The sequence below is a fragment of the Kluyveromyces lactis genome (assembly GCF_000002515.2).
Source record: "Kluyveromyces lactis strain NRRL Y-1140 chromosome C complete sequence".
NCBI lineage: Eukaryota > Fungi > Ascomycota > Saccharomycetes > Saccharomycetales > Saccharomycetaceae > Kluyveromyces > Kluyveromyces lactis.
The window spans coordinates 630234-655891 of record NC_006039.1 but is presented as its reverse complement, the minus strand read 5'-3'; the positions used below and the strand labels follow the sequence as shown (position 1 = coordinate 655891).

Sequence of the window (25658 nt, the reverse complement as noted above, 5' to 3'; positions counted from 1 at the left end):
GAATTTCTGAATCGAAATTAGCTAGCTGTCTTTAAAGTTAAGGTAGTCGGTTATGATGAAGCTTCTGGTTCCAATTCCAAATGAACGAACTTGAATGGCTCATAAGGAATACCTTCACCTTTGAAAAACTTAGACATGGATTCGACCCAATGCAAACGTAAAGAGTGCAACATTGCAGATGTACCTTCCATGACAACAAGAATCACACAAGTTAACACGAACCACATTGCAAACAATGCCACTGTCATAACTACACCAACGAATCCGGACATACCGAAGGCAATTTCAATTGTCATCGTCCATAAAACTGTGGACAATTGAGCATGCGCCAACGAAAGGGCCCATAAACGTAAGTACGAAGCAGTGTGGGAAACACAGTTTAAGCACCATTCGATGGTATGAATAACTTGATGAATAACAACATCACCCATATTTTCACCATGTCCAGCTTCCTCGTCATCGTCCTCATCTTCGATTTGTTCATTGTCATACTCTTCAACTTGACCACTGTTTGGAACTTGGTCGTCTTCACTCAGTGCAATTGGTTGATGCTGATGTTTATCTTGAGTATATTTGAAGTGTAGTGGCTTAGCAAGCAATAACCATGGTATACAAACAAGTGCCAATAATAAAAGGAAAACTTGTACCTTCGCTTGCCCAGGGTATAGTTCATCTTCTATAGTACCTGGGGACAAGAACATGTTAATTAGCATATTCAACAAACCAGGAGCAGGTTTACCATCTGCAACCCAATCCACAGACCATTTGTAAATGATACAAATGACCAAATAACCAAAGATAGATGATAAGAATAACAAACCAGGAATAAAATTACAGTAGATGTTCACCATATCGTTGAAGTAAAAGTCATTGGCAAGAGAATACATGTAGGAGTAGAACATATGAATGAAACCCACAATGATGGAAAGCTTCATTTTCAACGAATTAGCGAAAAGCAAAGCATTTTCTGTGCCGTGCCAAGCAGAATCTATACCAAATGCATATACTCCAACTTGATGGGCAGTGATGCTTTCACCCACTTCCCAAGACTCAGGATATTTCCATCCGGACTTAAACAAAGTCAACGATTTAGAGAACATATCGTTGTAGATGAAACCAGTGTAAACGGAGAAAAGACCCATAAATAACACAATGTATCTACCACTGTAGGCCATGTCAAAAATTTCATCTCTTTTCATGTTGCCTATTTTCTTTTCATTTAAAACAAGAACTGCAGCAGCCATGGCCATCAATGCACCGTGTCCCATGTCACCAAACATAATAGCAAACATAAATGGGAAAGTGACAATAGTGGCCAAACCAGGATTTGCTTCTTGATAAGCAGCGATACCATAACAGTCACAGATATCTTGGAATGCTTGAGTAAACTTGTTCGTACGATGGAACGTGGGTGGTGTTCTTGAAGTTTCAATCACATTAACAATAGCTGGCGAAGCGATACCTAATCTGACACAAGTTTCCTTCAATTTATTTTGAACAACGGTCAGTTCATCAGTTGGACACCAACCTTCTGCTGTTAAAATTTTGCGACTGGAATCATATGCAAAAAGATTCAAGACTTCGTACATGGCTTTTTCATGGGAGATGTCCCTGTACCATCCATCCAATTCTTTTGAAATGGCAAACAACTCACTCTCTAAAGTGGTATTAGTGGAATCCAACACGGTGTATATATCTTGTAAGCGTGAGTTAGTCTCCTTCAATTGGTTTGATCTCAAGTCCGAGGATTCATTCACGTCATAAATGCTAGCATCCAAGGATTCTGCAATCTTTTGAATTCTTTGAATAATCATATCACCGTGGGAGAACACAATGAAAGCATTTTTGAAAACTTTCTCTTTTGATTTCGGATCATAGAATGGTTCATCTAATTCTAAATGTTTGAAGTACAAATTACCTCTCACTGCTCTCCATAAGATTTGTTCTAGTGTACCAACTTTAGTTCTTGGAATGACACCAGCAACAAAGCAAGCCCTGTGAGCCAAGCTCTGGCCCTCGCCGAGTTCCAGAAGCTCGTCCTGAGTGGGTGGGTGGTTTAATGTTGATAAATCTGACTCTCCGGTGAAAAACTTATCGGCTGCGAGCAAAGCAGCTCTAAATTGCTCTAAATCTGTCTTCTTAGTTTCCAAACCATCGCTGGACTCAACCAACTGTTGCATTCTGGTTTCCAATATTGACGCATTTTCAACATGATCAGCAATAACAGAAGTGCTTGGTGGCACAGGCGATGCCGAAACCTCTTCCGACAAAGGTTCTTGATATAGGGGAATATCGAATTTTTGCAATAAAGAAACAAGATAACGGTATTGTCTTTCCACATTATCCAATCTTCTGATATCGCTCACAAAGGTACGCTGAAAGCTCTTAACCTTACGATTCAAATCCCTAAACTGGACCAAACCGGTATGGCCCAAAGAGTATACAGCATCTCTCGAGATTTCCTGAGGAATATACATTTCAACAAGAGACATTTCCGCAGAGCGGAAAACCGCCTCCTGCTTCTCAACGCTCTCGCTCATTCTATAGTTAGCAAATTGAGTTTAGCGAAATTAACTTTAGATGATGGAGGAACAGTGAGGTTAGAAATACCTTTCCAAATGATCACTTCCACTGAAGCTCTTAACTTGAACAGAGTCCACATTTTATTGTTCAAATTTCAGTTTTTGTAGAACAAAGATAAAAGATTGTGGGTGTTACCCTGACTGACAGAAACACGCACACTTACCAACTCTGCAAAGGTGACACAAATGGGTTGATTGAACACAGGAATTGATATGTAAATCCATATTTGAATACTTAGAACAATACTGCAGGTTTATCCAGAGGTGCCATTTGTCTACTATACAGATTGTTTAGAGGCATGGTAACAAAGCTTTGAAATCTGTGTCCTTTTATCATACTGTTTCTTTCTCGTTACGCGCTGTTGACTGTGCAAAGTGTCAAAATACGAAGGTGGCCATCCATCGAAAATTGTAAATATACGAAGTTTCGTTCAGATATTAAACATACATGAGACGAGATGAAGACAGAAAAGAATTTAAGAGCTCGTAACTGGCCCAAGTACAGTCATTAGCTACACTGTATTTGTAATTACTGACATCTAAAAGGCTTACAAAGTCTGTGCTTTTACTTGCGTTCCCACAAAGGAAGTTCTGAAATTATAGTATGACTGTGACATCTGCTGTTCCAACTCCATTTATCGTTTCTGCTCCCGGTAAGGTGATTATATTCGGCGAACATTCAGCCGTGTTCAATAAGAATGCTATAGCTGCTAGTGTATCTTCTCTAAGGACGTATTTACTGATCGAACAATCTAAGGATGGCGATGGGGTAGAGCTAGACTTCCCAGATATCAATTATGATTCAAAATGGAGCACGGAAGAATTGAAAACAATCGACAGCGAAGTTGTAAAACAAGCTGCTGGCCTGAAACATTTATGTCCAAAGCTTAAAGAGCAGTTGAATTTACTTTTGGAAGGTTTGAAGGATTCTTTGAACTACTATGCTGCATTGTCATTCCTATACTTGTACCTAAGTTTGTGTCCCAATGTGAAAGGCTTAAAATTCACGGTGAAATCAACTTTACCGATTGGAGCTGGACTTGGATCTAGTGCGTCAATTTCTGTATGTCTTGCTCTTGCAATGGCAAGAATGGGCGGTCATATCTCATGTGATAAAAGTATCTCCCAAGAGGAGAAAGAGTTTATCAATCATTGGGCTTTCATCGGTGAATGTTGTATCCATGGAACTCCTTCTGGAATCGATAACGCTGTGGCTACATATGGTAACGCAGTTAAATTCAAAAGGCAAGAGGATGGCAGCACCAAGTTTGATCAAATAAGCAATTTCCCACAACTGCCAATGGTCTTAACTAATACAAGAATTAAAAGATCCACTAAAATTCTTGTGTCTGGAGTAGGTGACCTTGTCAACAGAAAGCCGTTGATCACTGAACCTATTTTAGAAGCCATGAACCAAGTGGCTCTCAGGGGTTCAGAGCTATTATCTGATATCTCAAAAGACATTCATTATGATGAATTGCTAGAGTTAATAAGAATTAATCATGGGTTGTTGGTTGCTATAGGTGTATCACATCCGGGTCTAGAAGTTATTAAACAGTTAAGTGATGAATTGAAAATTGGTCAAACAAAGCTTACTGGGGCTGGTGGTGGTGGATGCGCCTTCACACTTCTCAATAAGGATGTAGATCATTCCTCAGTAAGAAAATTCCATGAAAAGTTACATTCAAACTATGGATACCAAATTTTCGAAACCGGACTTGGTGGTGTAGGCTGCTGTTTTGTGGATTTAAAAAATGAACAATACGAATCTTTGAAACACTTATTTATAGACTCTGCCACTGTGCAAGAAGTTTCATTGGCTCTTTTACCAAGTCCTGACGGTTCACTTACTTGGACCGCATGAATGTATTCGCGTTATATCTCTTATAACTGGAGAATTTAATGGCTCTTTCAATACCACCCATCCTTCCTATACTTCTAATTTCACAAATTCCTGCTCTTAGCTAATAAATTAATGTCATTTCATAATTAGATACAGAATGTAGTTAATTCAATTTACAATTTACAAATCTATTTCTTAGTTAGAATTGATAAGAAGCACATATGTATCTATATAGCGAGTACTTGGCCTACTTAATTAATAACTATCTATAATTTTTTATGTAAAATGTTCAATATTACAACGGCTAGAAACGGATAGTTTCGATAACGTCTTACATGGTTGATAGAGTGAATGAGGAAAAATTATCACATACCTCTATTGAAATACACTGTTTCAATTGGTTTTTTATTAGAATCAACCTTGTTTTTTAGCTCAGGTTCCAGACTTGAAACGGAGATCGATTGATATTGTGGGAACACAGCCAACGCAAATGGTAACGCGATGAAAGACGTGACCAAAATAACACCTAAATTGGCAGCAGTTTGAACTGCCATGGATTTCCCCTTTAATACAGTCTTCTGTAGTTTAACCAAGATCAACGGCGGGATAACCATGATTGGTGTAGCATTTGATATTCTACTGAACGCTGTTTCAGCAACAGCGATGAAGGCTGCTTTTTTTGATTTGCCAACCTCATCTCCATTGGAGTCATAAACTGAGATTCCTTTACGGATTTCGCCTCCCCTCATCAAGAATACATTAACTATACCTGCTGATACAACAGCTGCGAAGGGTACAAGACGTCCCAAGATCATTTTAGTGTTTGCTGATAGATGTTTCAGCCTTGGAACTAGTTTGTTCAAACCTACTGCCACACCACACGATGCAGTGACGGCCATAGTATAATTGGTAATCAATTGAGTGGTGGACATAGGATGAGATTTGTTTGCATTGGCCCCATTAACAGCAACATTCAATGATTGATTAGCCCATTGCCAGAACAGGGTACCAGCGGTACCCATATTAGGAGTTAACATACCAGCAGTAACTATCAGATTTGAGGGCACACAACAGGACATACGGAATGGGAGAAACACAGTTTCACCAGTATCAGGATGAACAGTAGAATCTAGCTGTTTCTTTGCATGCCAGAACTCAGGCGTCGTTTCTTTCAACTCTCCATGGCGATATGCACTGATGATTTTGCGAGCTTGTTGAAGATCATCACTGCTCGTTAACAACATCGTTGGATCAGAAATCTCTGCGCAGTGACGAACACGTCCCCAATAGGTGCTTAGATCATAACGAGATTCTGGTAGGGCAATTGGACCTGGGACACTGGATGCCATGATAAGCTGTACTCAAGTGTATCGAAGTCTTTTGGATGAGCTGAGCTTCTACGAGACAAACACGACTTTGTTCTTGCTTAATTACTTTCGAGATGAGATGACTCTTTAGATATAAATGCATTATTCTCTCGAGCTTGCATTTTTTTTTTTCATTCTGCAGCGTCAGAATGATACGTACGGCGTTACAAAGCTGCTGGAATTCTGATAAGAAAAAAGACAGTAATTATTGATCTAGCAATAGGTTATTATAATTCTCTTATTCTCGGAGAAACTGTACTAGTGAAACGATGATGATTCCAACCACTTCGATTTCCAATTTAGCAATAACATATTTGTCTTTGCCCTAATCATATTCTTAACATGTCTAAAGGTAATATGATAATTTACCCGGACAACTAATTTTCTCTGCCTGAAAAAAAAAAAGAACAGACATCCAGTATAAATTGAGAAGCTTTTCACCTTGAGAAAAAGACAAGGTTAAAGCAAGTACTCTAAGTTAATCAAATTCGAGTCGACTGTTCTTTTGATTATTTGGCTTAAAAAAGTGATACGAAACATATTAATGCCTTCTATTCACTGTGCCATCTGATACACCGTAGATGAACAGAGGGGAAAAGAACGGCTAGATGAAAATTCTATCCGCGAGCGTACCTCATACTGATTAAAGTACTTAACTATTTTTCATCAATTGGCTTTAATTGGTAGCTGCGTGAGCGGGACATTCTCTATCTCTTGTCACTCCTGAATTTACTTATACTTGTATATACCATATATTACTCGTGAAAATGTTTAGTATTACACGGTCATTAGTCTGTCACTTAGCTATTGGTGTACTGACTAATTTCCACTACCCGGTTCCTTAAAACATATACACGTGACTGGCATTTATTTCTGGCGGATTTCTTTTTCGAGCAGTGGTTTGTTTCCCAAAAATTTTCCAAGCTCATCGCATCTTACAACGCTTAGAAAATGTACAAGATAGGAAGAATAGAGTTAACGCGCTCCATCGTACCTCAGTAACAACGTGCGATCACAATCTATTAGACAATTCAAACTAGAATTCACTGGAAGAATATCTTAGTTATAAGGAGAAGTAAACTGTAGGGGAATATGTCAACAGATAAGACTCAGGTGAAGCTACGCTTCTTTACTCGTGAAGAAGATGAGACTTTACATGTCAATGATGCTCCAATCTATGCTCCAGTTAGTCTAAAGAGATATGGTCTTTCTGAAATTGTTAATCACCTACTGGAATTACCTAAATCTATGCCATTTGATTTCCTTATCGATGGTGAACTTTTGAGAACATCGTTGCAGGACTATTTGATCAAGAAAGGTTTATCATCGGAAACCTTTTTGAATGTTGAATATACTAGAGCAGTGCTACCACCTTCATATTTGTCTAGTTTTGATAACGAAGATTGGGTAAGCTCATTGGATGTCGGAAGCAATTACATCTACAGTGGTTCCTATGACGGTATCGTAAGAACGTACAACTTGTCAGGGAAAGTCGAAAAACAATACAGTGGTCATTCTGGCCCTATTCGTGCTGTGCATTACATTTCTAGTACGAGATTGGTGTCCGCAGGGAATGATCGCACTCTACGTCTGTGGAAAACGAAGAATGATGATTTGAAATCAATTGATGAAGAAGAAATTGAGGATGGTAAGACATTGGCCATCTTGGAAGGTCATAAAGCCCCTGTAGTGTCCATTGATGTTTCGAAAGACCGTATTCTATCTGCATCATGCGATAATACGGTGAGCTTGTGGTCCACGAATTATAAAGAGATGACTGTCATTGATCCGATGGAGGATTTAGGAGGCAACGTGTCTACTGCAGCCAAGAAGAGGAGAAAGTTGACTCTAAAAGATGGATCTATCAGAAGAAGAGCCCCTTTGGCTCTTTTTGAATCTCACAGTGCTCCAGTAGAGGCTGTCATTTTCGATAAATCGGATGATACTGTTGGGTATTCCGTGTCACAAGATCATACTATAAAAACATGGGATCTGATAACGGCAAAATGTGTCGATACAAAGACGACATCGTACTCACTTCTTTCTGTTGCGCAACTACCAAAATTAAATCTCTTAGCATGCGGGTCGAGTGCCAGACACATTACTCTTCATGATCCTCGTGTAAATTCTTCATCTAAAATCACCCAACAGCAGCTTGTAGGTCACAAGAACTTCGTTGTCGCTTTGGATACTTGTCCAGAAAATGAATATATGATATGCTCTGCATCTCACGATGGAACTGTCAAGGTTTGGGATGTTAGGTCTAACACTGCAATGTACACTATCACCAGAGAAGATAAAAATGTTGTTAAAGGTGTCAATGATAAAGTGTTTGCTGTCAAATGGGCTAAAGGCGTAGGTATCATCAGCGGTGGTCAAGACAAAAAAATTCAAATTAATAAAGGTGATAATATATTTAGTAACTAATCGTAATTTTATATATTATATACAGGAATTATGCTCACTAGTTCACTTAAATATAAAAGAAATGTACCACAAAAAATGTTGAGAAACAACATAGTATTTGCAGGGTTCTAATGTTAATTATCTTTTTAGTTCCGAATGGAATTTGGCTAGACCATAAAACCCTTGGAATAAGGATTCGTAGTCTGTTAGGTAACCATTCAAATTTTTAACATCAACCTGGTTGGAATGATCTTCCCATCCACGTAATTTACGTAGTCTTGCTAGCTCATCGTATGTGAATTGTACTAGTGGTCTAGTTCCGTATTTCAACGGTCCAACATTAACCCAGTGTAAACGTCCTGTACAATTGTTAGAAAGCATCTCAATAGCATTGAAGTAATCAAACATGTTTGCTGCTGTGTCAATAAAGAATGCAGAACATACTATTATATTTTTGTATTTTTTCTCTGGTTTATAGCAGCAAAAGTCACCGAAAAGTACTGTTAAGTTCTCTGGCTTTTGGAACTTATCCAAGTCCATCCTAAAGTGCCTGGTTTGCGCTTCCATACTTTGTTGACCACTATAAATTTGATAGAAGGGATCAACGGTGATATTGTCCGTAGTTCCGAGGACATATTCGTTACACAAATACATCAAAGACGAGTATTCAATAGATGTAACCTTTGCTTTTGGAAATCGATTGGCTGCCTCATAAGCTAGCCTTCCACATCCAGATCCTGGTACAACAATTAATGTGTCTTCATCGATGTCACAATTTCCGAAAGACTCCTCAATGAAATCTACAAGAGGCTTTCTTTCCAAATCATAAACATCACACCAATCTCTGACAATGTGACACATGGCTTCATTCACACGGCTTTGGTTACTCTTTTTAGAAAATCGAATGGAATTTATTGAATCGCGAACCAATGTGTCATTTTCTTTGTCCCATGTATAACCAGCGTCTCTCAGTACTGATTCAATTGCTGAGTTAAAATCATTGTTAACAAGTATTTCCTTTAGAGTATATTCTATAATTTTGCTCAAGGTGTCATAATTTACATCAATTGATTTGTTCACGGCAACTATTTTATCGAAATAACCGATCTGGTTAAGCTGTTCTATATCACTGGGAGTTACGTTGCTTGTTCGTTGATAAACTATCCCGTTTTGTCTTAGAGCTCTGATCTTGTACTCACACAATTGTGATAATGATGCAGCAATATCTTTAAGTGATTGCTGCTTCGTAAAATAAGGCGAATCGACTAGTTTGAAGTTAGCAGAGACCGGTGGATAAGACTGTAATGTTGTTAATGATTTTTCCAACTTTGACACAAGCCAGTTCTTAAATGCTTTATTTCTGGTAAAAGATGCCATTCCCAACGATAAAATAATAATCAGAATACTATTAAACACCGAATTCATAACACGTAAGGATGGTCACAAAGCAACTCTCTTTAAAGTTATCTACGCTGGGGTTTATCTTCATAGCTTTGTCTTTTTGTTCGGTTGCACCTCATTAATTGGTAAAAACTAGAAATACACTAAATTTGTTATGAACGCATTTGACTTTCAAAGTGATGCAATGGTCAAAAAGGTTTGTCAGTGAGAAGGGATTAATAGACAAAGGCCATTTTGAGTTGTCAAACTATTTATCAGATGAAGTCCAAGTGAGAGGCCCTTAGAAAGGTGCAGATGCGACTATTTAGAAGTGTTAAGTAGAATTATACATAACTTTGTCAACAGGGACAACGAAAATACCAGAAAAATAAGAGTCAAGGTAAATATAGCTTTGAGAAAGCCATTGAAACGAAATGATATATTCTGAAAGCTGTTGTTTACCGCACTTTCTAGTTATATAATTTGACAACAACGGCTCCAAAGAGGTTATTATAGTATCGTGACTTAATGAATACCATTCGAAGGATTGAAATGAATCAAGAAGAAATATCAGAAACTTCAGATTCCATTCACTTCACTTACAAAGTTAAGGTAAACATTCTGAAGGAACCGCAATATACGTGTACATAGACCTGCCGACTTCCCGAATACCGGAATTTTGACATTGATTTATACCATAGTATGTTGTACTGACATCATCGTTGTATTTCTTTTGAAAGCTGTGATATCACGTTTACAACAGGATATGCAACAAACAATTAAGAAATAATAGACGCAAGTGTATTGTGACACCAATACATGATAATAGATCAGCAAGTTTGCCTTCTTTAATGCCAGAAGTTCTGTGTGTATTAAGTAGGAAAGCATGACAATGAAAGTGGAAGTACTTGCAGACATTCACAATTGCTGTTATACATTTTCCAACTAATTAATTAATTGTAGTCAACACGCAACCAAATGGAGAGTTGTAAGAAAACACTTCAGTGGTGCTAGTACAACTTAAATTGAATTTTTTTTTTGCTCATTACCATATACTTGGAGAATGGAGTGTTGAAACCATCAAGCCATTTATTCATCAAAGATAAACCAAGAATATGAAATAATTTGAAAGTCATGACTCAAAGGCCTGATAATGAGTTCCCCCCAGTACTGTGAGTGTATGCTCAAAGCCTATGAATAAGATCTATCCAGCGAATTTCCTTTGAACGATAAGTCATTTAATTACGTGGAAGCTGTCACCGATATTTTCTACTATTGGCACGTGACCTATTTCTGGCACTACTACCCTGCCAGCGATGAGATATATCGTTCTACGGAAGTTCTTGAAATGCTCATCGACAGGGACCAAAAGAACTACTTCTAATACGGAATCTCATCCAAACAGAGACAGTTACAGATCGACGTTCATACACTGCCGATACTATCAAGTCTGAATTAATTCAGATATGCGTGAAATCATTAATGTTTCAGTATCTCACAGATCTAATCATTTGATTACGCAGTTTTACAACTGCCTGGAACCTTTATTACATGATGCAGATCAAGAAAACGACGTGTTCCTAAACCCCAATATAGACAAAGTTAGTAAGACTGTATCCTATACACCTAGGGCACTACTTTGGGATGCTAAGCTAGGGAACGGATCCCTTGGCACCTATCAGTACGTTTCAGAAAACGATTATGCGGATACTTTAGACTCAGAGCAGGGTGCGACTGCAAAGACCGCGCATAGGGTGCAGACACACGATAGGATTAGAAAATCCCCGTATCAATTGGCATTAGATCAAGGTGCTACTGTACTTCCCAAGATCAATGATGAAATCGCTAAATATTGGTCCGACTATAGCAAGTTGATTTATGATCCAAGCAGTTTCAATACTTTACAAGATTGGTACCATGATGCAGCTAACCAGCAGAAGGCACCAAACTTTCAAAACTTACGTCAGGTATATTTTGATAATTATGAAACTGGATCAAATCAGTTTAGGGAAAACTACTCCAATGAATTCTTCGACTCAAATTTACATCAACAGTTGGAAAAATGTGATTCGTTACAAGGTTTTAACATAATAACGGAACTCGACAATGGTTGGGGCGGATTTTCATCTTCAATGCTTTTAGAATTGAAAGATGAGCTACCAAAAGTATCCTATCACACTTATGGATGGAATCAAGACGACGTATGTTCGTTAAAGGAACCAGTTCATTCCACTAAAACTAAATTCCAAATGTTATGCAATAAAATTCGAGCAACTATCGCATTGTCACAAGAATCTGACCTTTTCTTCCCTCTCTATGCCAACACGAAAGAGGCCTTTTGGCGATCAACAGGGGAGACTGTGCTTCTCTTTGATTCTGTAAATTCGGTTTTCCACGGGTCTCGCAAACAAGCCGCTACCAATTCGAATATGAGGAAAATGTCCCATTTAACTAATGCTTTGACTCTTGGAGAATCCAAAAGGAATATAGTATCTAAGCTTAACGTGGATGAATACAATTCGTTTTCTTTCTATGATCGAATGCCGCTCTATAAAAACTCGAAAAAACCGTCGCATACGTTCACCCAATGTGAAATCGATCGTGTGAACCATAAAGAATCATCTATGTTCCACTTCACCACGTATCCCTGGACAAATTCAGATACTATACCAGATACTCATCATTCATGTGCTGAAAGTGTAATAGGTGTTACCGAAAAGCCTAGGGACGTTCTTAAAACGTGGGAAGACTTAGTATCAAGATATTTCCGGTACGATTCTGATAGAGAAGAAATCAAAGATCATCTTGGCACTCTTTCTTTAGAGTATGAACATGGCTGGTACGATGATGACGATTCGGATTTAGATTTATAGAGTATAGAAAGACGACTCGATGTGTGTGTGTGTGTGTGTGTGTGTATTGGTATAGATTTTGCATCTTGTCATGTGACTATGAATTGTACATCTTTGTAGTATTTATTGTTGGAAAAACAGATATTCTCGTTAAGGAAAGAAAGTAGCACGAAAATGAAGTGAGATTTACTATCTCATCTCATCTCAACTCAGCACGAAGTTACAATAGGTATGGAATAGCAGAACGGTGAGACAAAATTCGGTAATGCTCAGGCTCCTAATAAAGAGCCCTATGATGTCAAGACCTAAAGTGATTGTTATAGCAGGAACAACTGGAGTTGGGAAATCTGACCTCTCAATTCAGATTGCAAGTAAATTCAATGGTGAGATCATCAATTCTGATTCAATGCAGATGTACACCGGCATACCGATAATTACGAATAAGCATCCAATAGAACAGAGAATGGGGATTAAGCACCACCTTATGAATCATGTTCCATGGAATGAAGAGTACTATATTCACAGGTTTGAGAGAGAATGTATGGAAACCATCGAAGATATCCATAGTAGAGGGAAGATACCTATCGTCGTGGGAGGTACACATTATTACTTACAAACGCTTTTCAACAAAAGAGTTGAAAGTAAGGTACGACAACCTACCGAATCGGAAAAGAGCATATTGGATAGCAACAACCCAGACTTAATTTATAATACTTTAAAGGAAGTCGACCTTTCGATTGCAAACAAGTTCCACATCAATGATACAAGAAGAGTGAAAAGGATGCTAGAAATATATTACACAACTGGCGAAAAACCTAGTGTGACATTCCAACAACAGAACACCTCTTTAAAATTCGATACCTTATTCTTCTGGATTTATAGCGATCCAGCTGTTTTAGATGTGAGACTTGATAATAGAGTTGACAAGATGATGAAGATTGGAGCTATGGAGGAAATCATGGAATTGTATGAATACTACAAACAGCACAATTATGGGCAAGAACAATGTGAAAATGGGGTCTGGCAAGTGATAGGATTCAAAGAGTTTTTGCCGTGGTTAGAAGAATCAAGCGAATGTGATCTCAATGAATGTGTTGAAAAGATGAAAGTTCGAACTAGACAATACGCAAAAAGGCAAGTGAAATGGATAAGAAAAATGTTGATACCAGATGTTGACGGCAAAGTCTATATTTTAAATGCAACAGACCTATTAGAGTGGGATGTGAGCGTTTCAGCTAGAGCTAATGCAATACTCTCAGATTTCACAAAAGGCAAAGACATTGAGGCTCCGTTAGCTCAGCCAGATTTAGAAAAATTGTTAGCATACAAGTCATCTAATAGTCCAAAAAGCGATATGGATTGGAAACAATTTTCCTGCAGTTTATGTAAAGATAAAGAAGATAAAAACCTAGTCGCAATTGGTTCGCGTAATTGGGAAATTCACTTGAAAAGTAGGCGGCACAAAACTAACATCAACAGGCAACATAAAAAGAAGTCGTATGAAAAATGGCAAAAGAAGAAGCTGCTGGAAATGGATAGCAGCTCTATCAACTCTCATTAGTGTCACATAGTAGGGTATCATTTAGTTCAGTTCTTTGCAGCTTACGTTCATTTACGTAATCTTCGATTTCTTTCAGTTTGGATTCTAATGCCGTAATTAAATCCTGATAAAATTGTTTGCCGGAAATGATATTTTCTTTTAACTCACTCAACACATTGGATGAATGTTTAAGTTCTTCCAAGTAAAGAGTACGTGGATCATTTCTGGAGATTTGAACCTGTTCTGGTGAGGATAGCGTTACTTTAGTCAGCATTTCTTTATTTTTAGCCTTTTCCTTTTGTACCTGCAGCAAATCGCCATCAAACATTCGGATATGTTCTTGAAAGACAGGTTCAAAATCTTTAGATCCTGTCTTTTTATAATATGATACAATTTTAGGAAGGAGACGGTTTTCAATTATCTTGCGTTCTGCCGCTAGTATGTGATTCTTTCTTCCTTGCAATATCAAGGATGCTTCTTTCATAATAGGGTCACTAGATTCAGGTGGTTGACTGACGTTGGTTACCAAATCATGATCCAAAGTCTTGAAAAGAGACGCTGTCTCTGTATCTACTTTCATACCATTTTCAATATAATTACGGATATTGGTTAAGTCTGCCAACAGACTCTCGATTTTCTTATCTTTAGAAGGAATCTTCCACCGCAGCAGGCCATGTTCTCGAATCATTTGCTCATTTTCTTGGATGTCCTTCTGTAAAATAGACTCAGATAATTTCAATTCACCTGCAACATATGCTCGCAATTGTTCAAGGTCTTGCAATGAGTCGCTGTATGAATTCCATTCCTGCTCTGATATGTAATATGATTTAAAGTCCATATATTGCGGTGTATTCGAGATCAAAAGTTTGTTCATTGATTCAAGGGGATTCGAGATATGCTCTTTTACGTATGTCTCCACCCTCTCATTGAAAGCGTTACAAGATTCCAATACATCAATCGGCAATAAGTTCTTGAATATATTGCCATCTTTTTTCTCAATCTCATCGAAAAGATCCGCTTGCACCATCATAACTGGTTTTACTTTGGAGGGATTTTGCACTGATGCCTGTAAATAAATAAGGTCATTATCTCTCTCTGCCGATTCAAGTAACGCTTGCACTTCTCCTCTCCATTCGGTAAGTTCATCATCCAAAGAAAGTTTGTTAATCCATGTCAATGCATATTGAAAATCACATATACCTTGAGCATAATTTTGTTTCTGTACCTGATGCAATCCAGATCTGTAGTATGCTATTGCCATGAAATAGTGGGACTTTGAGGTTAGACTTTTTACCCAATCAGTCCTGATATAAGGACTACAATTTGAATTCTTCGAAGCGGTTTGATAAAATAAAGCTACTTGCAAGGCCAATCGCGAAAGAATGGAGTGTCTTTCTATATCATCAAAGCATGCCTTTTTCCAAACCATTTGCTGCGCTTGTGCTAACATCATAGAAACGAGAGCATTCAGAGTGTATTCATCGAAGAATTTGAAGTTGTTACTGACTTCATGCTCATAGATAAATTTAAAACAACCCGCAGATAGTTTAAAAAGACGGCAGCTTTCCTTCAGACCTTCTGTGCTTTCTAACCGCTGCTCAACTGCAAGTGAAGAATACATAGCCCCAATATTGTATAACACATTAAATGTTTCAAACCGGAGACTGTTTCGTGTCATACCCGAAGACTTTAATCCGAGTGTATTAAACCAGGTGAATTCTACCTGGTCATCGGGAAGCTTGACAGCAATAGCTTTGAGAGCCATATAGTATTGTTTCAACATATTTAAGTCAGCTTGGCAAACGTCCAGATGGAATAAAACATCCCTATATTTGTCAAGTTGGGTTAAATCAGCCTCTACCGATGCCGCTGTTTGGTAAAAAGTGTTGTTTATTACAACGGTAAACGCATCTTTCAAATTAATTTGAAGGGCGCGCTTAAACGGTATAGCAAATATATCATTCATTATGGTCTTAGACTAACCTTTTGGCGAAATGTTTTCTCAACCAGAGATTTTGGGCTTGCTATCATACTATTGTTGATAAATGCATTTACTTTTTCATTTTTTAAATGTCTATACCTTAAAATACATATAATACATTAGACCATAAATAACCTACCTCTGGTAGAAGATGAGACCTCTATATCTTCATGAGCATCTCTGAAATCATCACCATGTTCCTCTGCATTTTCTACTGACGGTATTAATGTCCTGGAATTCGTGCTACTGATGGTATTCATTCTTAAGGAATAAGATCTTGCAAGATCTTGTTTTTCCATTCCAATAATGTCTTCTTCATCTGGGTCGGCAATTTTAATTTCATCGCCATCGTTCTTTAATTCATCTAATAGGAATGTTATGTTTGTGACTTTTGATTTCACCGATTGTGAACCACGTAACGTTTTTGTATTACTTTTATCTTTTTTAGAAGAGACCAAATTCTTCAAGTCTTTTACGTTCGGAACGGGATTATGTTTCAGAGATCTTGTAACGTATGTATCATTAGCTGGCGATGATTTTTTTATGCCAATGCCATTTGTAGTGGTTGGGGGTATGCTAATTTGTGGCAACGGGATTGGTGTTGAGTATCGAACCGTGTCCTGATCGATATCAGTACCATTTTGGTCAGAATGATCAACCAATAGAATGTCTCTACCCTTCTCTGAGTAGATATTGGAACCTGCATCTGAGTAGTAATTCAACAAGTCTTCCTTGGTGAAGATGTCATTGTCTTTTCTTTTAAACTCAACTTGAGTTTGGTAATCTGCTAGTCCTAGAAACTTTGAAGCATGATGATGATAGGCATAGTAACCGTCTGAAGGTCGATTGTTGTTGACATAGTAGGCCAAACCTGAAAGAAGAGAGGCTGCTTTATAATATGCAAAAGAGGTTGATATGGCAATTTCAGTATCTTGTTTTGATAAAGTAGATACTTTCTCAAAGAATCTGATAAAGATAACTTGATGTGGAGCTTCTGGATACAAAAGTTTTGATAACTGCGTTTTGTCAGTGACATATGGCAAAAACTCGCCAAATAAATCAAGATCTAGACATTGGTCACTAGTAACAGATATCAAGGAGTCCAAATCTAGCTGGAATAATTCAAGGTGATGTGGCTTTCCGCTTTCGATAAATTTAAAACTCAATTCGGCAAACATATCAGATGATTGCTGTTTGTAGTATGTTTTGCGATTTAAATCTTTAATCGTCACAGCAATCTGTTTAACTACAGTAGTTGAATCCGATTTTGCTAGCTGAACAGTGATTAGTCTTCTCAAGATATCAATCACTGATAAACCTATGATACTGACAGCTGAAGTTAATAGACTGGATATTAGTTTTAAGATCAATAACATGTTTTTCTCGGAGCTAGTTCCCAACGGCCTTACGAATAAAAGGATAACAATGTATCTCAACTGAACCGGAATACCATTGCAGATAAATTGCAATAATTCCTTGTTCGGAGTCTCTAATAAATGTTCGATTAGTGCATGTAAACCGATTGTCAACTTATCTGTTTCTGTGGTATTGAAAAAAGTATTCAAAGCCAGAATTGAATAATCCCCTGTGTTCGAAACATCATCTAGACCCATCACTTTAGTTTGTGTTCTAGTGAGTTTCTTCTTCAACGCTGGAGAACCTGGTTCAGAAAATGAAGAGTCAATGGTAGCCTCACTATATATTGGATGCCTTTCTTGGAACTTCGTTAATGCAATAGAAACGCAGTTTTTGGCTGTAGCAGACCATTGGTGAATGCTTCCCAAGTTTGAGATCTTTGAAAAGTCTAAGCAACCTTTCAAAACCAAATCTGTGTCATTAAGTTTAGTGTTAGCAACTTTGAAGTACAGGGTTACGAAGTTTTTGAACAATTCTAAAAACTCAGAGTCCCCACTTACAAGAGACCCATCCAAATGGTTACAAATAGCTTCTAAAACTCTTTCAATCAAACCAACAATAGTTGGATCATTGTTAAAATTGTTGTTGTTCAACACTAAAGTCATAATGTGGATGAAATCTTTGATGAAAATATTCATGTTTTCATTACAATTCTCGACGATTTTAGCCAGTAGCTCTAGAGTGACAGAGACATTACCGGAACGTCTTCTGTTCAAATCCGTTGTCGACCTCTTCACAAGGTAACTGCTGACCTTTTCCAATTTTGGACGTCTCGAATTAACATAATATAACAAGTACGAAGTCTCTGACCCTTTTGGCTTCTTATCGGGAGTTCGGCCTGGTGGATAACACTGATTCACCAATTTCTGGTGCTTAGGGGTGAAGAGAAAGCCCATTGACACGGATCGTTGGAGTCTTTTGGATGGGTTTTATCGTCGAACCATCAATAGTGTTGGCGATTTCAATATAGTATGCAATTTCTAAGTTTAAAAAATGTCTTCGAACAAAAAACCCTTTTCCAGTTTTTATTGCGTAATAGAGAGCCAATCATTATATAAACAAGGGAACTAGAAAAACTATAGCTGAAAAAGAACATAATAATGTTAATGATGATCATTATTTAATAAGAGAAGAACAACATATACTTTCTCATTATCTGTCATGTGTTTTCTGAAAGAATTTCAGAGTTTGTTGTATTCTAATAAAATATAGGTAGTTTAAAGACCGAAGTACTGACTGGAGGAAGTCACAAAAGAAACCAGTATCCAGCATTGCTGAAATAATACGAAAAAGGTACCTATGCTCTTGCGAGTAAAGCAATATGTAAACTATGTGTTCGGATACAGTTCCCTCTTTATTCGCTGACATTGTTTTATTTCTTTATAACACTGTGTAAATCTAGATAATCCAATTTTGGGATTGGATTGAAAATAAAATTGACATATACTTGGTGGAAACATAGGAAACTAATTAATAATAGTATCAGCTAAAGCTGTAACGTTGGTTCAAAGGGAAGTTAATCAAAGGCGGTAACCACGTACGATGGCTCCTGTTCCGATTTATGTCAAAGGTGGTATTTGGACGAACCTTGAGGATCAAATATTAAAGGCGGCTGTTCAAAAATATGGAACACATGCATGGAGTAAAGTAGCTTCGCTTCTACAGAAGAAGAATGCCAGGCAATGTCAATCTCGTTGGAATGAATTTTTGAATCCCAGTCTAAACTTCAAACCATTCAGCCAGCAGGAAGATGATAAACTACTAGATTTAGCGAAAAGAATTCCAAACCAATGGAAAAGCATCGGAGAAATGATGGGTAGACCTGCTCAAACATGTATCGACAGATATAATATCCTCCTGGCGATTGATAAGGATGATTTAGAGCTTGCAGCAACTACAGGGGTACAGATCGGTGAGATCAACCCAAATAACGAAAGCTTACCAGCCAAGGCTGATAAAGATGAGCTACTTGACGAGGAGAGAGAAATGTTGGCGGAAGCTCGTGCCAGGCTATTAAACACTCAGGGTAAAAAGGCTACTCGTAAGATAAGAGAACGTATGCTAGAAGAAAGTAAGCGTGTTGCATTCTTACAGAAGCGTAGAGAGTTGAAACAAGCGGGCGTTGATAGTAAAATCAAAGCTCCCAGGAAGAAATATTCTTCGCAGATGGATTACAACGAGGATATTGCGTATGAACAGCAACCACTACCGGGTATATACGATACCTCAAAGGAGGATGAACAGACTGAGAAGCTACTCAAGAGTTTTGAGAAATTGGTAGAAAGGAAAGGTTTACTTGACAGGAAATCTGATGAAAAGAAAACCATACCACAAAAGAGAAGGCAAGGCGAACAAATAACGTCATCAGTAACAAAATTAGATTCTGTACTAACTGATGAGTACAAGAAACCTAAACTTGAGCTTACTCCTGCTACTTTAAAAGGATCAAAACGGAAGATAAACAAAACAACATCTATACTTCATTTATTTGAATCATTGCCTTCTCCTAAGAACGATTTTGAAATTGTATTGGATGATTTAGATGAAGAAATGGAATCCACTGATGCTTTTAATACTGAAAGTTCGTATGTTAATGGTAAATATCCCCTAGAAGCCTTAATATCTTCCACGGAACATCAATCGGAAAACAAGGCAATGGAAATAATGGAATACATACCGACAGTATTCCAAATAAAAACAGAATTACAGGTACCCAGTCCGATAGTAGATCCAAAGAATGAAATTGACCGTGAATTGAATCGTATAATCTCAGCAAAGGAGAATGGTAACCCCATTTACAATTCCACGGAAGTAAACAATTACTTAGAAGAGATCATTAATTCTGCATCCACCACCGAAGTGCCCAGCACTGTCTTACATCCCAAGTTGGAAACTAGCTTAAAAACTATAACACCGGCTACGGAGCACGAACTGCTCGGCATGGAACGAAAAGTGCATGAACTGCGAACAGCGCTTGAGGATTCCGTCAAGTCTCACAGAGAGGCTGTTTCACAACTTTCACAAGATTTTGAAGAAAAACTACATCCGACAGTGTCAGGCTTAGCATACCAATACTACACTGACTACATGAAGTACAGGAACGACCATAAGACTATGCAAGAAGAGACACAATCTCTTGCGGAACAGATCAAACTTGCCCAGCGTAGTCAATGATTACCCGGACCCTTCTTTTTGAGTCTTCCTTCCATAATCATGAAATTTTCAAATTATGAACTTAAAGATGAAAAGATTTACGAAATTGCAAACTTTAAGAACAATATGAGACAGTTAGCAATTGCTCTGTGTGGACATAACAATTCTCCCCTTTATTTCTACTGGAACTCTTTCGAAGCCATCACAAAGCAAATACTAATTCCCGGGCCACGATGATCAGGTACACAGAAGAAGAACTTTTACAATTAAGACCAACCGAACCAGTTAAACCAAACTTCGACGTTGATGAATTCAACGCTATAATTGAAAAAGTGAAAGAAATCCAAGAAGCACATGAAGAAGAATTTTCTCACTTCAGAAGAAGATCTTCTCACCACCATGCTAAACCAAAATTCAAGCATTTGAAACCAAAAATTACTACCGATGAGGAAGGATGGTCTACACTAGAAACTGCTCCAGCGGTCAGAAGAAAGTCTGTGGCTGAAGAAGAAGAACCAACCATTGTCATCGCTCAAGAAACATTGAAGGTGAAGCCAAACAAACACATTTCATCCTCAAGACCAGCTGATGCGAGGGATATCGTCGCAGACAAGCCTTCAAAGGCTTTCAATGCATTTGCTGCTCTAGAAAGTGACGAAGAAGAAGAGCAAGAATAGGGTAGACATATAAATGATAGAAACGTTTAATCTTATATCGTATTGTTATTAACGAGTCCTATATCTTTACTCTTTTGAAAGTCCGTTAATAATATATTTATTTGTTTTAATGATTCCACTTGGGAAATTAGTAGCAAGAAACACATAATAGTTGCTTAACATAATCGTTGCAAGTCTAAGTATGATTCTATATAGTTGGTAGGATGTGACTTCTAGTAATACCTTCGTTTGTACAATGCTGCATGTTTGCAGACGTGTTAACTTTTGACAGGTTTTTTTTTTCCATGGAAAGAAAGCTTTATGTAGAACTGAAAATAACTGTTAAAAGTGTTTACAGTATGGCACATTCAAAACAGGTATGAATGACGAAACTGCCTTATCATCAAAAAGGAAGGCATTGGCTATCGTTCTGTGTACCAAGGACCACTTAGCTTAGTTGAATTTTTTTTAGTGGATTTAAGATCCTCATTCACAGGAAATTCGCACTAAAAGTTGTGCCATTAATTTGATTCAAAGAATTTAGCTTGAAATTTAGTCTCAGATATCAGACCTCACAGCAAAGACATTGGCGTAATTCACGGTCATTTACTTATACCCAAGAATGGTGAAACTTTCGACACTTTTGTCCTTGGTATGGTTGCCATTTGTTATTGCTCAAGATTATTATGCAATTCTTGGAGTCGATAAGCAAGCCAGTGAGAAAGAAATCAAATCTGCTTATAGACAATTGTCCAAGAAATATCATCCTGATAAGAACCCAGGTAACGATGAAGCTCATCATCACTTCATCGAAGTCGGTGAGGCTTATGATGTTTTAAGTGACCCTGAAAAAAGACAAATCTACGATAGACATGGTGCTGATGCACTAAAGAATGGTCATCCAGGTGGTCCTGGTGGTGGCAACGGATTCCACGATCCGTTCGACTTATTCGAGCAAATGTTCGGATCTAATATGTACAATAGAGCGCGTGGTAAACCTCGTGGTCAAAACTTACAAGTGAATCACGATATTAGTTTGAAAACCTTCTATCTTGGAACGGAGTTTGAATTCACGTTGAATTTGAATGATATCTGTGATGCATGTGATGGTTCAGGATCTGAGGATGGCAAGACAGAAACATGCCCGGATTGCGGTGGATCAGGACAAATAATGAAAGTATTCAGGGCTGGTCCAATTGAGCAAAGAGTAAGACAACCATGTTCGAGATGCCAAGGAAGAGGTCAACTAATCAAGCACGTCTGTAAAAAGTGTAAAGGTGTGAAAGTAGTCCAAAAATCGAAAGTATTCACGGCTAAGGTGGAACCGGGGATGGAAAGAAATCATATCCATGTAATGCAAGGTCAATCAGAAAAGCATCCGGACATAGAACCAGGCGATCTTTACCAATATTTCCGTGAATCGGAGAAAGATTCAATGGGATACAGAAGACGTGGGAACACTTTATACAGAACAGAAATTTTATCATTCAAAGAGGCTTTACAAGGTGGTTGGGAAAGGAACATCGAGTTTTTTGACAAGGAAAAAAGCTTGGTGCTATCTAGACCTGTTGGCCACACTGTACAAAATGGCGAAACCGAGGTTATCAAAAGTTTTGGAATGCCAATCCCAAGTGCCACCGACAAATTTGGTGATTTAATCATTGACTACGTGATTCTACTTCCAGGTGAATGGAGCACTTCCTCAAAGGGATATGATGATGAGTTATAGATTTTCATAGTAAAAAACACCACATAATCATGCTGCATTTTAGTCTTTCGAACTTCTGCATTGTGCAGATAGAACAGAAAGAAGCACAAACACGTAAACACAATACACTTTTTTTAAAATAAACAGTGCAGGATTGAGAATCCAATTGAAAGAACAATAAGAAACTCTACAAGAATAATTGTGTAGTTCTTCGATAATGGATATGTTTAACCATTATATATTCAAGGATACGTTTTATATAGATGAGAAGAAAAAGATAAAAGAGAAACAACTTGAAAACCAAAAATGTCGAAAGAATTATGACCAACTATATCAGATTTGTAAAAGCGAGCTCGAAGAAAAAGGCTCCGAACTCTTTATCAATAGCTGGAGATACATCTTTAATAAAACCATTTATCTACCGTGGATCGAAATCAATGATCTCTCATGAAGAGAACATTAACCACCAAATAAAAAGCATCGAACCATGTCTATCGGGGAAGTAAAACATAGTGACGCTGGTGGAACCCACGGTGGAAGTTGAGGTTCTGAAATGAATGTATCCCAAGAAATATCCGGTTGAAAAGTAAATGGTAGGTGTTGAAGTTCATTTTTCAATTGACCAAAAATTTTCAATGTTTGTAAAAATCAAATTTTTACAAAATTCCTCGAAAAACAGAGCAGCCTTAGGAAGCCAAGACCTAAATAGCAGAATTCTTATCAACATGCGTCAGGGTTCGAAAACACAAAGACAACGAGATGGATGGAATAATCCAGCACCAAGTGCAATTGATTTGGACTTATTTCTAAATTACAATGGTGTATCTAAAATGACATATATGTTTTTGTAGCTTTATAATCGAGGAACGTTAATGCACAATTCTTTAATGCCAGTGTCATGTGGGTCCCTGTCTGGTATTTTGGAATTTTTGAGTCTTCTTTTCATGGTACCGAATAAACAAAACCCTCTCGAAAAAAAAAACACATGAATCAAAATCTTAAAAGATAAACAAATATTGGTGTCATAGCACAAAGACGTGAACAGGTTTTTACTCTAGCTTTCTGCAGCTTAAATTATCGTTAAGAAAGCTCTTAGTTTATTTCATAAACTTTGGATACATTGCACTCGTTTTATTGACATTAATCAGCGCGTATTCTTAGCAAAAGAAAAGAGCAACGCTAAAACACACTACCGACGTAATACGAAAAATAAATCAAACAATAAAAACATGGTTCTTCCTTCTATTTTATTGAGTGCTTTGATTTCAAGCTCATTAGTTGACGCATTGTTGCCAATTCATACCAAAGGTGGTAGATTTATTCAACCATCTTCTCCAAAAAATGATGCTAGTGATAACACAGTGTTTTTTGTTAGAGGTATTGATTATCAACCAGGCGGTTCTTCGTCATATAGTTCGAAATCGGGCAAGGATGCTTTAACGGATGAAGAGTTATGTGCTAGGGACGCTTTTGTATTCCAACAATTGGGAATCAACACGATCAGAATCTATTCTTTGAACCCAGATTTAAATCATGATAAATGTATGACGATTTTAAACAATGCCGGTATCTATGTTATTTTAGATGTAAACTCTGGTGAATGGGGTGAAAGTTTGAACAGAGCTGACCCAAGCGGTTCATACAAAGATTACTATTTGGAGCGTGTGTTCAAATTTATTGAAGCATTCAAGAACTATCCAAACGTTATTGGTTTCTTTTCCGGTAATGAAATTATTAATGACGATGAAGATTATGCTGAGATCGACCCTCCTTATATCAGAGCTGTGCAAAGAGATATGAAACAATATATCGAAAAGCACTCCAATAGATCTATCCCTGTTGGTTACTCTGCAGCTGATAATGTTGATTTAAGAGTTGCAACTTATGATTATTTGCAATGTAACTCTTTGAATGGATCCAGAGTCGATGAAGCTTTACAAACTTCTAGATCTGATTTCTACGGGTTGAACACTTATGAATGGTGTTCTGGTATCTCTGACTGGACCTCTTCTGGTTACGATAAACTAGAGTCTTCTTTCAAGAATGGTAGCATTCCAGCCATTTTCTCTGAGTTTGGTTGTATCACTGCTGGCGAAAGAAGTTTCGATGAAGTTTCTGAAGGTCTATACGATGGTTTGTTGGATACGTTCTCTGGTGGGTTAGTCTACGAGTACTCTGAAGAAGCAAACAACTATGGATTGGTCAAGATTGACGATGATGGTAACATTGAATTTAAAGATGATTTTGAAAACTTAAAGAGCCAATACGAAAAATTGGATCTACCAACAATCAAAGAAAGTGATGTTGAGGATGTAGAAGTTTTAACTTGTGATGCTAGTAAGATCAAAGATGAGAATTCCAAGTTTGGAACAAATGACTTCGAAATTCCAGATCAACCATCTGAGATCACTGATTTGATTAAAAACGGTGTCGAAGTTGAAAATGCTGGTAAGATTTTGACGGATTACGATGCCCCAACTACCTTTAACTACACCATCAAGGATGCTCAAGGTAAAGTAGTCGATGCTACAATTACTTACCCAGCTTCCAACACTGTTAACGAGTTGAGTGCTACTGCTACTTCCTCCTCCTCCTCATCAAGTTCAAGCACCAGTGCATCTTCCACCACCTCCTCCTCTTCCAAGAGTTCAGGTGGTGCAATAGGTACATTCCAAATGAATACTGGTTTATTAACCGTTGTTGCTGGTGTTATTTCAGCTTTACTATAGAAAGGAATCTACTCATAAGCTCCGTAGTTTTCTTTCCTCTGAACT

At 37.7% G+C, this 25658-nt stretch overlaps 13 protein-coding genes across 13 annotated transcripts; 8 read left to right on the top strand and 5 right to left on the bottom strand.

Annotated features, from left to right (window-relative positions):
* Nucleotides 1-50: 50 nt before the first annotated feature.
* Nucleotides 51-2540, bottom strand: VPH1 (H(+)-transporting V0 sector ATPase subunit a; the record flags this gene model as incomplete). The annotated part of the gene is made up of 1 exon (XM_452533.1): nt 51-2540. The coding sequence occupies one exon, from the start codon at nt 2538-2540 to the stop codon at nt 51-53; it is 2490 nt and encodes an 829-aa protein (XP_452533.1).
* A 646-nt stretch (nt 2541-3186) lies between these two features.
* ERG12 (mevalonate kinase) lies at nt 3187-4446 on the top strand (the record flags this gene model as incomplete). Its single annotated transcript, XM_452532.1, has 1 exon — nt 3187-4446. One exon carries the CDS (start codon nt 3187-3189, stop codon nt 4444-4446), a length of 1260 nt encoding a protein of 419 aa, XP_452532.1.
* Nucleotides 4447-4790: 344 nt separating this feature from the next.
* FSF1 (Fsf1p) lies at nt 4791-5774 on the bottom strand (the record flags this gene model as incomplete). The annotated part of the gene is made up of 1 exon (XM_452531.1): nt 4791-5774. The coding sequence occupies one exon, from the start codon at nt 5772-5774 to the stop codon at nt 4791-4793; it is 984 nt and encodes a 327-aa protein (XP_452531.1).
* A 1110-nt stretch (nt 5775-6884) lies between these two features.
* Nucleotides 6885-8219, top strand: YTM1 (Ytm1p; the record flags this gene model as incomplete). The annotated part of the gene is made up of 1 exon (XM_452530.1): nt 6885-8219. The coding sequence occupies one exon, from the start codon at nt 6885-6887 to the stop codon at nt 8217-8219; it is 1335 nt and encodes a 444-aa protein (XP_452530.1).
* A 117-nt stretch (nt 8220-8336) lies between these two features.
* KLLA0_C07403g (uncharacterized protein) lies at nt 8337-9623 on the bottom strand (the record flags this gene model as incomplete). Its single annotated transcript, XM_452529.1, has 1 exon — nt 8337-9623. The coding sequence occupies one exon, from the start codon at nt 9621-9623 to the stop codon at nt 8337-8339; it is 1287 nt and encodes a 428-aa protein (XP_452529.1).
* A 1421-nt stretch (nt 9624-11044) lies between these two features.
* Nucleotides 11045-12451, top strand: DML1 (Dml1p; the record flags this gene model as incomplete). The annotated part of the gene is made up of 1 exon (XM_452528.1): nt 11045-12451. One exon carries the CDS (start codon nt 11045-11047, stop codon nt 12449-12451), a length of 1407 nt encoding a protein of 468 aa, XP_452528.1.
* A 244-nt stretch (nt 12452-12695) lies between these two features.
* MOD5 (tRNA dimethylallyltransferase) lies at nt 12696-13991 on the top strand (the record flags this gene model as incomplete). The annotated part of the gene is made up of 1 exon (XM_452527.1): nt 12696-13991. One exon carries the CDS (start codon nt 12696-12698, stop codon nt 13989-13991), a length of 1296 nt encoding a protein of 431 aa, XP_452527.1.
* RIM20 (Rim20p) lies at nt 13978-15936 on the bottom strand (the record flags this gene model as incomplete). Its single annotated transcript, XM_452526.1, has 1 exon — nt 13978-15936. The coding sequence occupies one exon, from the start codon at nt 15934-15936 to the stop codon at nt 13978-13980; it is 1959 nt and encodes a 652-aa protein (XP_452526.1).
* Nucleotides 15937-16070: 134 nt separating this feature from the next.
* On the bottom strand, nt 16071-18263 carry EFR3 (Efr3p; the record flags this gene model as incomplete). The annotated part of the gene is made up of 1 exon (XM_452525.1): nt 16071-18263. One exon carries the CDS (start codon nt 18261-18263, stop codon nt 16071-16073), a length of 2193 nt encoding a protein of 730 aa, XP_452525.1.
* A 646-nt stretch (nt 18264-18909) lies between these two features.
* Nucleotides 18910-20541, top strand: CEF1 (Cef1p; the record flags this gene model as incomplete). Its single annotated transcript, XM_452524.1, has 1 exon — nt 18910-20541. One exon carries the CDS (start codon nt 18910-18912, stop codon nt 20539-20541), a length of 1632 nt encoding a protein of 543 aa, XP_452524.1.
* Nucleotides 20542-20753: 212 nt separating this feature from the next.
* CAF20 (Caf20p) lies at nt 20754-21197 on the top strand (the record flags this gene model as incomplete). The annotated part of the gene is made up of 1 exon (XM_452523.1): nt 20754-21197. The coding sequence occupies one exon, from the start codon at nt 20754-20756 to the stop codon at nt 21195-21197; it is 444 nt and encodes a 147-aa protein (XP_452523.1).
* A 601-nt stretch (nt 21198-21798) lies between these two features.
* SCJ1 (Scj1p) lies at nt 21799-22905 on the top strand (the record flags this gene model as incomplete). The annotated part of the gene is made up of 1 exon (XM_452522.1): nt 21799-22905. The coding sequence occupies one exon, from the start codon at nt 21799-21801 to the stop codon at nt 22903-22905; it is 1107 nt and encodes a 368-aa protein (XP_452522.1).
* Nucleotides 22906-24113: 1208 nt separating this feature from the next.
* Nucleotides 24114-25613, top strand: GAS3 (putative 1,3-beta-glucanosyltransferase; the record flags this gene model as incomplete). Its single annotated transcript, XM_452521.1, has 1 exon — nt 24114-25613. The coding sequence occupies one exon, from the start codon at nt 24114-24116 to the stop codon at nt 25611-25613; it is 1500 nt and encodes a 499-aa protein (XP_452521.1).
* Between the last annotated feature and the right edge of the window lie 45 nt (nt 25614-25658).